General features: G+C 39.1%; 2 protein-coding genes across 11 annotated transcripts in view; one reads left to right on the forward strand and one right to left on the reverse strand.

Annotated features, from left to right (window-relative positions):
• TNRC6B (trinucleotide repeat containing adaptor 6B) overlaps window positions 1–13647 on the reverse strand; it is a 244137-nt gene that overhangs the window by 149154 nt on the left and 81336 nt on the right. Inside the window, exon 1 of one of the 10 annotated variants that reach the window (XM_059681457.1) lies at window positions 8542–9198. The exons of the other annotated variants lie outside the window; for them this stretch is intronic. Coding sequence (XP_059537440.1) covers window positions 8542–8546 — 5 coding nt within the window. The 5' untranslated portion in view covers window positions 8547–9198. Of the gene's footprint in view, window positions 1–8541; window positions 9199–13647 lie in introns of those variants that run through there. 10 annotated transcript variants of the gene reach the window in all.
• Window positions 1–13647, forward strand: part of RPS19BP1 (ribosomal protein S19 binding protein 1) — a 519247-nt gene that overhangs the window by 41197 nt on the left and 464403 nt on the right. The gene's annotated exons all lie outside the window — the stretch shown is intronic.

Here is a 13647-nt window from a genome sequence, read left to right on the forward strand (position 1 = left end):
GAGAGATTCAAGCACAAAATAACTAGCCCTTTGGTCTTGTAGTGTGGGTGCGGATATATAAGGGGAAAGGCTGGGACCACTGACTGAAAGCTTCTTGAACATTCGAACTCTAATTTCCTATCTCCCCACCTGGAGCACCATCTTACTGATTCCACAAGTTCAAAAAAGGGTGGGAATGCTCCCACCCCTCCAACTGAATCTGTTTTAAAATCTAAGCATTTGCATCTAGCATATTTCTGAACTATGACACAAACTGATATGTTTTAAGAATTTTTACCAATGTACCACCCTGCTGATCTTAGTCAAACATTTTTTAATTCCTGCCTTAAATTCTGCAATCAGTGTACTTTCATAAAAAGTTCATCTCCTCATATGCAAAATTAGGATTTGACCCTTCCAATTCTAAAAATACCATTAGCATAAGCAAATAGGTGTTCCAAGAAATACCAATCCTGTGAAATGCTTTGTGATGCTTTGGCTATTTTCAAAGTACACATCAGCTGTAAGGTAACCTATTTTACTTTGCATAATCCTGTGCTATCCAAATTGGTAGCCACATATGGCTAATGTGCACTTGAAATGAGGTTAGAATGACTGAGTAATTGAATTTTCAATTCTATTTTAGTTTAATTAACTTAAAATTTAAAGTTGATACTTATTTCCATTACTGGAAAACATTAGTATGTTTGGAAAAACTTTGATATGTGAATGCACTTTGGCAATTGTAAATTTTATGAGCTCTAAATATAGATCAAGCATTTCCAATAAAAACTTCATGTTCAAACTGAAATGTGTTGTAAGCATAAAATACACACCTGATTTCAAAGACTTGGTATGGAAAAATGTCAAATAGCTCATTAATATTTAAAAATCAATTACATATTAAATTGACAATATTGTGCATACTGGGTTAAATAAAATAGGTATTAAAATTAAATTCAACTGTTTCTTTTTACCTTTTTAAAAAATATTTTTTTGTTGATTTCAGAGAGGAAGGGAGGAGAGAGAGATAGAAACATCAATGATGACAGCGTATCATTGATTGGCTGCCTCCCGCACACTCCCCAACAGAGATCGAACCCTCAACCCAGGCTTGTGCCCTGACCTGGAATCGAACCATGACATCCTGGTTCATAAGTCGTCACTAAGCCACACTGGCCGGGCTCTTTTTAGCTTTTTAATATGATTCCTGAGAAATGTAAAATAACACATGTGGCTCACATTCTATTTCTATTAGATGGCGTTGGTGTAACCTAATAATGATTCCCAAACCTTTCCCACTGGAACGTGTCCTAACACCAGGTTCAGAAACGTTGCCATAATCAAATACTGTTCTTCCTGTGGAGCATCAAAACCTGCTGACCACATCTGAGATTGAGAAGACCTTTCCTCATTTTCAGTAACTATTACTGATTGTCCTACACAACTACCTTTCTTGTCATCCTTTCCCAGGTCCTCTTTCTCTTCCTGTCCCCAAGGCCTAGTTCTCAATTCTCTTTTTCATTCTCCGCACTTCCATGGTGACCTCATCCACTCTCAGCTCCAACTATCACTTGGAAGTGGATGCCTTCCAATTCTCTTATCTCCACTTCTGACCTCTTTCTCAAGCTTCAGCCCCACACTGCCAGCTGCTTACTAAACAGATCCATCTGGAAGTCCCACCAGCTTCTTAAACTCATCTTCATTTCTGGAATATCCAACCTGGAATTCCTCATCTTCATTTCTGTTGAAGATTCCCATCATTCACCTTGAAAGCCTGGAGTCTGATCCCTTTTCTAGCCTACTGCCATAGTCTTATAGCAGGCTCTTTCTTTTAAAGTTTTTTTTTATTTTAATTTTTAAAAACTTTTTATTGACTTTATTGGGGTGACACTGGTTAATAAAATTATATGCGTTTCAGTTGTACAATTCTATGAATACATCATCTATATATTGTGTGCTCACCACACCACGTCAGGTTCCCTTCCAAGGCCCTTTCATAAGAGTCCTTTTTGCCATTGCCTCCTAACTGGCCTAACCCTAAATTCTCCCCGTTGTCTTCTCACCTCCCAGTCCTCCTCTTACCCACTGCCACATTAGTATCTCAAAGTGACCACTTTGATCATGCTGCTGTCAAACTTTTAACAGGTCCCCACCGTCTGCCATGGCAATCCAAACTACTCAGCAGGCGCCCCAGCACTCTTACACACATTCAACCTCCTAGAATACAACTAATCCTCTAGCCAGATGTCCTGCCTTCAAAGTCCACTCTATACAATTCTGCTCCAACTTTAAGGCTCAGCTCAAACACAAGGTCCTCATAAAGGCTGCAGTGGTTCTCAACCTTACTAATGCCGCGACCCTTTAATACAATTCCTCATGTTGTGGTGACCCCCAACCATAAAATTATTTTCGTTGCTACTTCATAACTGCAATTTTGCTACTGTTATGAATCGTAATGTAAATATCTAATATGCAGGATGTATTTTCAGGGGTCGCGACCCACAGGTTGAGAACCACTGTAGCCTTCTCTGATCAACCCAGCTAACATTAGTGTTTCTCTACCCGCAAACTCCTTTAGTATTTCTCATGGCAACCACTGTGGTAATGAGTATGTGGCCTTATCTTCTCTATAAAATTGTGTCCCCTTAACAGCATCCGATAGCACCTTGCACTGCACATTGCAGAAATCAACTTAAAAAAGGAAAATCCTGGTAAACGTGGGATTATGGATAAATCTTTATCTCTAGCCAGTTATCTAATTACTCCAGACCTTCATTTAGATGTCCCAAGATTCAGTAACTCCAAAATTAAACTCATCTCAACCCGGCATCTGTCTCTTATCTCAGTAAATGGTACCACCATACCATCAATAGCCCAGGCCAGAAACAGGGGTATTAATCTTTAATTTCCCCAACTCACTCCTTCTCAAACTCAATGATCAGGTACTGTGAAATCTTCTACCTAAACATCTCTGCACTTATCCTCTTCTTCCCAACTTCGCTGTCAATCCAGGCCACTATTACCTGGGATTACTGCAATACTGGCCTTATACTCAATCCTCTAACCACTTTCTATAGTACAACTAGCGTCATCTTTTAAAATTCATTCTGAACAGGTGAAATTCATGCTGAAAAGCCTTCACTTATTCTCAAGTTAAAGATTTCCCAACATGGCTTGTAGACTCTTCTGTATCTGGCCAGTGTTTACCTTCTCAGCTTCACTTCTTATTTCCCAGATCATCCCTGCTCTTACACACCTCACACTTGAACCATGCCCAAGTACTCCATACGCAGTCTTCCAAATATGCCAATGTCCTCACTTGCCTCAGGGCTCTTGCACAAGCTGGTAGGGTTGGGTGCCCCTCCTTTATAATCACCCAATAACCCAGGTGCTGGCTAACCTTGCATTCATATTCTTTCTAACTTCAGCAATATTGCCTAAAGAAAAGCTTCATACTACTCCTACACTCATCTCAATATGTGGCAGGTAATATACTCAAGAATTATTTACTGAATCAATGAGTAAATATATAATAATTTTCTGTTTAAAAACACACCACAAATTCCAAGGTCAATGAATGAAATTCATTTCTGTATCATTTATAATTCAACAGCATTGTATAAAGTGGGCAATTGATCTACATTTTTATTTTATCTGTCTTTTAAGTCAAAACTATTAATAGTTTGGTTAAATAGAATTTACATGAGTAGGCTTAGAATAATCAAAATGGAAAAAAAAAGACACTGTATTTTATGTTCTCTTTTGCCTTGTAAACTCTTAGACCAATTCATTTGAAACTTTTGATGCAAAACACAGAATGTATGAAAAGCAGCCAAGCAAAAGTAGATACACCACAGCAGCAGCGCCTGAAGAGACAACCTCAGACCATAATAAAAAGAAAAGGCTCAGCACTGCTCCTGTCCTTGTCCAGGCTGAAGCTCAGTGCAATCAGTGCACAAGCTTCATGATCCTGCGAGTCATGAGAAAGAACGGACGTATCTGTGGGGCCATAAAAGCCTTTCTGGTTTATTTAACAAAGAGGAAGGAAACACTTACTAAGCAATAAGACTAGGTGCTGGCCCTTCCTTTCAGCATTTCCTTTCTGCTTCACAATGTATTAGCCCCATTTTACTGATAAAGAAACAGGGGCTTATGGTCACGTAGCTGGTCCTGGTGACCTTATAACTCAGTTCTAACTCATACACTTTTACTGAGCACTTACTCCTGCTGAGCCCTATTCTATATGCTGGGGATTGAGCAATAAGAAAAACAGTCTGCTCTTGAGAAAGCTTATGGATTAGTGGGGACTGATGCACCATAGACAAATAATGTAATTTCAGATGGGGATACAATTAAGGGGTATTAAAATGCAAAACTGAGGAATGTTATAGAGTAACTAGGGAGGTGACTTAGGTTTTGAGGTTCTCAGAGATAATTCAAAAGATAATTTTGAGGAGATACTTATATAGAGTTAAAGAAAATAGATAAAGTGACTATCTGGTCAAACCTTAAATGGAAGTCTCTAGAAGCTACTAGAAGCAAAAATTATCATTCACTTCCCAATTATTAGTAAAGTGACCATCCTGTGAAAGGAACGATAGCCTTATCCTAGTCTTAACCCAAAGCAGTAGGTTAGATGGTTACCAGATGGCAAACATTTCCACATAAACCAAATGGCTGTTTAAGGCAATATAGACAATCAAATTAATTCTTGGATTCCCCAGCACCTACAATAGCACGTGACACACACCAGGGATCATTAAATGACTGCTGAATGAACATATAAAGGAAGAAAAAAGGACATGCTAAACTGTCACTATCGTGGGTTAAATCCCTTTTCGGGCCAAGTGGCTTCAATTCACTGAACTTCACTCTAACACCAGTCTTAATCACAAGAAGCAGGTGAGGGAAGTCGGATTAGTGTAAATCCAGGAATAAGGCTGTACTAGGAAACAATTAGCTTATGTTGCCAACGGTCTGAAACACCTTTAAGTCACAAGTTTCATTTAAAGAAAATCTAATATCCAAATGATGACTAAAAATTAGTAAGGGGTAATTATTTGGCTTCTTTAAATAAGGATTCACCTAATGCAGACACTGAGGACACTTCTGTATCAAGTATTATTCTAACTATTGCACACATAGCACCTTGCTGACCTCTTTACCTGCGTATCTCCCTTGCTAGATTGGTACCCCTCAAGGGAAGGGACAAAGAACATGCATCTGTGTTGTCTTAGGCCTTGTCCAGTTTACAATGCAAAAGGTCAATGATTATACTGAATTATAAAAATTAAATTTCTTCAAAACCTTTCAGTCATGGAGCAGTTGGATAGGGTGAGATCCACCCCTTACTACTGTTATCTCCTAGGCCCGCTCTGCAGAACCTGAAGGTCTCATCATCACATCACTCTTTTAATGTCTCTAGCAGAGTTGAAGAGCTGGAAAAGTCTTACAAGCTTCTGCTTCAATTTTAAGAGGTTTATTTTTAAAGGACTGTCTTAGTGGTGATAGAGAATAACAAACGGCCATTCAAAGCTGAACAACAGAGTTGAGTTTGCACCATATATCAAAGTTGCCAGTGTTTCCTCTCTGGCACCCAGATGGAAGGGCTAAAAAACAGTTTAAAAATAAGATACAACTTTTGATAGATTTAAGCGCTACCAATTTTTGTGAAGTTTCAGTAAAATTTTAATAAGGAATCTGTGACACTTTTTTGTGAGACAGAGCAGCATTGTAAATGATATTACTACAACATCACAAGTAGACTCAGCAGAAGATGGATGGGGGAGGGGGAAACTAGTAAGGATTATGTTCATTTTCTCCAGTAAAAAACTTCCTCTGCATATGCCGTCTCATTTTAAAAACCACAACAGAGCCAGTTCTAATATCCCTGGATTTTGTTCTTCATAACATCAGCCACATCTCTAAAGTTCTTAAAGCTTCATTTCACACTACTGACAGAAAGACAACTTCAATGAAAGGCACAAATTAGATACTACCCATTTGCACACTTGATTTATTACTCATTTTCACTTGCTTCTGAATTACCATAGTTTTGTTGTGCCATAAGGACTGGCTCTGCAGAAACTTAGATCCAAAATGGCAGCTGAGTTTCTAAAACTCACCAGAGACATAATGCTTATTAACTTACGTGAAAGCAGGTCTTATTTATCTCACTTTTCAATGTCTCAGAGAAAAGACTATTTATAAAAACATTTCAGAGAATTAGATGGTATCTGTTTATGTTCATTATATCATTCTCTTTTTGCCTAGAGAGCAGGCACTCTGCTTCTGGTTCCTCCGCTCTGCAAACTGAGTTAACCTGCTATTCACAAGCTAACAGTCCACAAAAAAACAAAACAAAAACCAAGCTAATGGCAAAACATGGAAAGCCTAGGTTTTTCTTACTCTTCTGTAAGAACAACTTAGGAAATGGATGTAAAATGAATCACCTAACAAGTAAAGCCTCAAATAAGCACTTTCATTTTCAGATAAACACAAGCAAAATCAGAGCTCTAATTTTCCGTAGGTCCACCACAAAGCAAACTCTATCACTACGGTAAAGTCTATGTTTTTCCTTTAAACTGAAGCTGTAAAAAAAAATTTTAAAGACACAAATTCGTTCCAGACTACCTCTCTAATGTAATGTTTCCAACCCTTCTTACACAAAAGCTAAACTTATATTACCCAAAAAATTTACAATGAATTTAAAACCATCACTTAACTTCTTACTTATTTCTACTACTAATAACATTAGTTTTAGAAAAATAATAAAATACTTGCTCTTTAGAGACAGAGCGCTTTAATTATCTTTATGTATTCAAATGGAAAGTCTTTTTGTTAAATTAGCGTGAAAGTCCCTTCATCTACACACAATTGCCCAAAGAAACAGGCCATTTTCAGCACAAGAGGCCAATCCATTTTTACAGTGAATAAAGCTTTTGAAAGCACTACACACCCTCTTCTAGACTGTCAAATTTTCAAAATGGTCCAGCAATGTTTCCATTTTTTAACACTTTCAGGCCCAGCAAGCATCTTGTAATTAGATTAATTAAAAGGAACAAAAAAAAATACAACCAATGCTCCCTTCTGATGAAAATTATTCCATTTATGCCTAATTAGCTTTAATCCAACTCTACATATTTAATGATGGGGATTATGACAACTCAACCAATTTGCATATTTTAAATGCCTTTCTAAACTATACTCTGTAACAGATTTAGAAGAACAGTCTCTTTCTCATGCCAATATTCCCAGGCATAAATCAGGATACAAATTAGGCCGGGGGGTAAAAAAAAGAAAAGAAAACAAGGCCTCTCAGAGCCTGGGATGTGCTGAGGGAGTGGGGTAATTTACCCCAGGGGTGGGGGCAATTTACCCGCCACAGCACAAACTACATCCTTTCAGCCCACCAGACCGAGAAGCATTACATCACACTCTCACAATGATAGGGGGAGGTGGCTCTGAGAAAGCAAGTTTTCAGCTTTCTTCCCTCTCTGCTCCGAGGCTTTCTAGAATCCTGCATTAGAGTAAAGGAATTTAACTTCAGGGCACTGCACAGTTTCAGGAGTAACTAACATATGTACGTACACAGCTAATTATTTATATGACCCTCAATGACCAATTCACAATGGAAACGACCAAAACAGGCCACCGCACAAACAGATGCTGAATTTATGCTGAAAAGCCCAGTTCATCTGTATAAAATTAAACAATAAATGTAATCCGTGAGAAACGGAGAAGGCTAATCCCCAAGGAGAAACTGATAAAGAAATAATTCTTCATCGGGGTGAATAGCTGTTTATATCTTTTAAACACTGTGTTTACAAGATAGTCCTACCATTTGGTTCAAACCACGATCAAAATAACAGCGCATCTGGCTGCACATTTGAGAACACAGAGAAACCCAGTGCACACGAGCGCGCGCAGAGAGCAGAGGGGCGATCCACACATTGCTCCGGAGGTTTGCAAGCAGGGGAATCTACAAACCCCAAACCTCCCGGTGCTCACTTGCCCCCCGCCTGATGTCTAAAATGTATCAGGTCTTATTTTAGGTTTTATATCTCTCTAGGAAGGATGGCCTACCTTTAAAAAAAAAAAAAAAAAAAAAAGGCTTCCCTGTTGTAGTGCTTGCCCTCCCAGATCCTTTGTCGGCCTTAGCAGCCGAAAGAATGCAAACCCATTTATATTTATGCAAATTTTTGCAGCAGATTTAAGGGGACAGGGAGAGGTCTGTGTTTTTTAAAAACCCATTTCCAAATATTAAATTTCCAATTACTCACAGCTTCTTTTATTGGCAAGACAGAAACAATGACAAGAGTCGCAGACATTAAAAGTGCAATTAAATCAATTCAAAATCTAAATATTTTACCAAGGCTTTTCCATTTCTAAAACGCCGAACCAAAAGTACATCACGGGTCTGATTTACACAGATTCACGAAATGTCTGAAGCCAGTCTCCATGCTAGACAAATGTCGATTTGCAACACCACTAGTGAAAACGGTTAGACAAAATCCATATAAATCAATTGGTTTTAAAAAATTGAAAATATGTACCAACCTCATAAAGTGCAGCAGTGCTTAAATCCAGCAAATTGAGGCATACAAGGTAGAAATGGAAATGAAAAAAGGTCCAAAAAAGGATTTCTTTTTGTCTATCTGTATTTGTATTTTAAATATTCAGAAACCAGCAGAGACTCTGTCGGCCATTTTGGCTTGAACTAACTCTCACTCACTCTCCCGCTTGCTCTCTCTCTCCCCCCTCTGTCTCTAAAGGAAGCAGCTTTTTGTGACCTTCAAATAGAGGCGGATCATGTGACTTCGGGTAGATTTGTCAATCAGGAAAGGGGAGGGAGCTGGGGATGAAACTGCCTTAAAGGGAAAGCGGCCCTTTTCCACTCTCATTTGTGAAGCTGTTATCTCATACTCTCCGCCTACACACACTGCATGTGAAAGCGGCAACAGCACAGGGGTGGGTAACAGATGAACAAAATATAAAAACCTTTATTGGTTTATAGAAATATGCTCAGTTGCTAACGATTCTTGTAGATCCTGGAGCTTGGCTCGCTTGCTACAGTTATTCTCTAGATGTCTGGGCAAGCACAGGCTGGCAAAGTGCTCTTTAAAAGGGGGCTTAAACAATGCTTTACCCAAACATGAGACTTTAGTTTTTAAAGATCAAGGTGAAATATAGGGCACGACTGATCTCCAGCAAGCTCCTAAAATGAATAGGAAAAGAAGGGAAGTAAATATACCAGAGTAAAAATTGAGAATGGCAATTCAGAGTGGTTAAGTAACTTATCCCAAATCACACAGCTGGACAGCTGCAGAGCAGGGACTGGCTTCCCAATTGAACTACACATTAATCATTTTGGGTCCCTCCTCCCACCACCCCAAATAAAAACTGTGCTACAGCATAACAGAGTTCCTCTAGGTCTAGGATAAGCCAGATCTGAGTCATTATTGATCTACTCCCCCACCTGAGGAAGTAGCTCTGCAGCTGACATGGAGTAAGCACTGAATTAAAAACCTGCCTGTTTTCCCCCATCCTAGGTCCCTTCTTGCTACATGCTTCTAGAGTTCTAATCACCTAAGAAACCACACTGTTTGTGTCTCTGGCCCTGGGGCTAACCGGCTGTGTAACTTCAGTGAGGCAAGTGCTTCTATCCCTGGGCCTTGATCTTCTCATTTGTAGAATGTAAGGATAAGCCATCACTAGATGGTATCTTAGGTTCCTTTCAGCTCTAAAACATGACTCCCCCCACCCCCACCCCCAGTTCATCTTATCCTAGTCATCTCAAAAGTAAGTCATTGCCCTGGGAAAACTTTCCTTGTTCTTCCCAGTCTAGACCAGCCTTCCTGTTCAACACTTCCATAATATCTTTTACTATCTCATAGCATTGGTCATAACAACAATTTATTATTTATGAAATAATGTGCTTACTGCTGGTCTTCCCCAGTATATATAAGGATAAATAAGCACCACATCTTACTTCATGGCTGTGTGAAGCCCTACACCAAGCCCCAAAAAGGTAAATAAATGAATTAGACCTCCATTTGGAAGTCCTGGGTTGAACAGGAAGATATGTGCCACCCAAATATAAGGAATGAAAATCACATAGTTTCCAGAAACTTGCCTCCATTTATTTATTTTTAAAATATATTTTATTGATTTTCTACAGAGAGGAAGGGAGAGGAATAGTTAGAAACATCGATGAGTGAGAAACATTGATCAGCTGCCTCCTGCACACCCACTACTGGGGATGTGCCCACAACCAAGGTACATGCCCTTGACTGGAATCGAACCTGGGGCCCTTCAGTCCGCAGGCCGACGCTCTATCCACTGAGCCAAACCGATTAGGGTAACTTGCCTCTATTTATTTAAGGATTGCTTGAGGAAGTAAAGTAACTAAATGAAAGCCAGTGAGCGAAAGTACCCTGTGTCTATCAGACTCCGTCGATAGAGTGGGTCAGGTGGGATTCCAGTGTGATTCTCCCAAATGAACTAGACCAGTGGTCGGCAAACTGCGGCTCGCGAGTCACATGCGGCTCTGGCCCCTTGAGGGTGGCTCTTCCACAAAATACCGACTTCTGTGCATGGGCCACGAAGTTTCAATTGCACTGTACATGCGCGCCCGCATGTGGTATTTTGTGGAAGAGCCAGCCTCAAGGGGCCAAAGAGCCGCATGTGGCTCGCGAGCCGCAGTTTGCCGACCACTGAGACTGACCCGAGTGTAATCTGCCATGCCAGCCAGCAGAGAACTGACAGATTCTTTAAGTCTGACATTCCTCACAAAGGAACCTATGAGCCCTTTCTAAATCCCACATTCATCATCCTGGCTTCTGGGCCCTTATACAGTCTCCAACCTTCCCTTTTACTCCGATAGAATAGGAAAGGAGCTGTTTCAGGGAAGGCAGAGTTCAATGCCTAGATGATCTGGCAGCTTGAATATTTATTGCATAAATTCTCCCACTGTCTTTGCACAGCTCTGCGTGGAGTAAGAGCCAGGAGTTGGACTGACAATTGAGATGTAGGCAAAAGCAGGAAACTCCTAGGATGGAAATTTTGAATACTTAGTCTATTTTTATCCCTCCAATACCTTCCAGATGAGTTACGGAAAGATTACTTACGTGGAGCATGCTTAACATGTTAAAATGCATGAAGACTGTACAGCTGCCTTGTTTCAATTTGTGATGGACACGATCTCTTTATAAAACTGAATTTTGCTAAGTCTCCATTCCCCAGTGCAGAATATTACTGTATGAATGCATATATGTGTTACCATGTAAGTGTTAAATAACAAACTGTACAAAGTTGGGAAACATAGACAAATTTTAAAACAAAATATTAGTAGTTCTATTTTCAAATAATATGATCGATATTTTTTCTTGAACATCCTAACATCTTTATTTATTGGTGAGATACCTCTAAACTTAAAGCAATTATTCCAATTGTTCATCTAAAACAGCAGTTCTCAACCTGTGGGTCGCGACCCCTTTGGGGGTTGTACAACCCTTACACAGGGGTCGCCTAAGACCTTCGGAAAACACATATATAATTGCATATTGTTTTTGTGATTAATCACTATGCTTTAATTATGTTCAATTTGTAACAATGAAATTGGGGGTCACCACAACATGAAGAACTGTATTAAAGGGTCGTGGCATTAGGAAGGTTGAGAACCACTGATCTAAAAGAAACAACTGCAGTAAATATTCTATTTCCCCTATATTTTCAGGCATTTTTGGACTCTGTGATATACTTATTGTAATTTTTTTCATATTGATTAGATTCTGTTTTTAAATTATATTATTACAAAGTGAGGATACGAAATAATAAAAAATGAATTTACTTTTTTTAAACAAAAAGACCAGAAGTTATACACTCACATAAGTATCCTTTTTCAAATGTGGTATCTTTGATCACGATATACTACTATTAAAATATTTTTATTAGGAAACAGATTGAAAAATATAAACTGAACATTTAACTCAAAAGCCCAGTAAACAAGTAACAAACCCAAAAGAGAAATTTATGATAAAAGCATAAACAATCATTTTTTAAAAAAAGAGTAGACTGGCTAAAAAAATCCCAGAAACTTTTTTTTTAAAATATATTTTATTGATTTTTTACAAAGAGGAAGGGAGAGAGATAGAGAGTTAGAAACATCGATGAGAGAGAAACATCGATCAGCTGCCTCCTGCACACCCCCGACTGGGGATGTGCCCGCAACCAAGGTACATGCCCTTGACCGGAATCGAACCTGGGACCTTTCAGTCCATAGGCTGACGTTCTATCCACCGAGCCAAACCAGCTAGGGCCCCAGAAACTTTTTTTGTTTAAAAATAAATAAGTAAAAGTAAATAATCCTTTGGAAAATATGATCAATTTAAAAAAAGAGAAATCATACATGAAAAGTAGGACTGAGAAAAGGGGCTTTATAACTACAGATTTGAAGAGGATTCTTTTTTAATTGTGAGAGAATTACACATAACTTTGTGTCAATAAACTTGAAGATTAAATAAAATAGATGACAGTCACGGAAAATAGAAACTGCCATATCAACTCAAGAAAAGTTATGAGCACAGCCAGAGTAGCTCAGTTGGTTAAGCTTTGTCTTGTGCCCCGACGGGTTGCCTGTTCGTTTTCCAGTCACAGCACATAGCTGGATTGTGGGTTCAATCTCCAGTCAGGGAGCATATGAAAGGCAACTGATTGATATTTCTCTCATACATATCTCTGGTCTCTCCCCCTCTCCCTCTCCCTCTGTCTCTCTCTCCTTCATCTCTCTAAGCATGTCCTTGAATGAGGATTAAAAAACAAAAAGCTGTGAAACTAACAAAAACCTATATCAGAAATTTGTAAAATATTAAAACTACATGAGGCACAAATGGTTTTCTGGATGAAGTCTACCAAACTTCTATCAAACAAATAATTTTCCATGTTATCTATCCCTCCTATTCTCAAATTTATAGATATAAAAGGGAAAGTTTCCTAATTTCTCCTATGAGGCTAACATATTTCTGATACACATCTGGACTAAGTACAAAAGAATAAAACTATAGACCAATCTTCACTTGTGAAGACAGATACAAAAATCTTAAGTAAAATATTTGCATATTGAATTTATCAGTTTTAAGATCATATTATGACCACATAGTGTTTTTACCAAAAATTCAAGGATGGTTAAATTACAAAATCTATTAACGTAACTCTTCATCTGTTCAACAGGTATGTACTAAGTGCTTTCTATGTGTCTGACTCTGGTAGGTGCTGGGGGCACAGTAATAAACCTGATAGGAAAGGTTCTTGCCCACATGTAGCCAACATCCTCATGGGAAAAAGAAATCACTGGGAAGAAAATAAAGAGTTTGATGGGATATGGAATAACTGAGGGAGGCTCCCTTTAGATAAGGTGGTTAGGGAAGGGTTCTCAGGAGGGGCACTTAAGCCGAGTTGAAAAGCAAATGCTTGGCCCTGGCTGGTTTGGCTCAGTGGATTGAGCATCAGCCTGTGGACTGAAGGGTCCCAGGTTCGATTCCGGTCAAGGGCACATGCCTGGTTGCGGGCTCAATCCCCAGTGGGGGATATGCAGGAGGCAGCTGATCAATGATTCTCTCTCATCATTGATGTTTCTATCGCTCTCTCCCTCTCCCTCTCCCTTCT

This window comes from Myotis daubentonii, chromosome 2 (assembly GCF_963259705.1).
Source record: "Myotis daubentonii chromosome 2, mMyoDau2.1, whole genome shotgun sequence".
NCBI classification, from domain to species: domain Eukaryota; kingdom Metazoa; phylum Chordata; class Mammalia; order Chiroptera; family Vespertilionidae; genus Myotis; species Myotis daubentonii.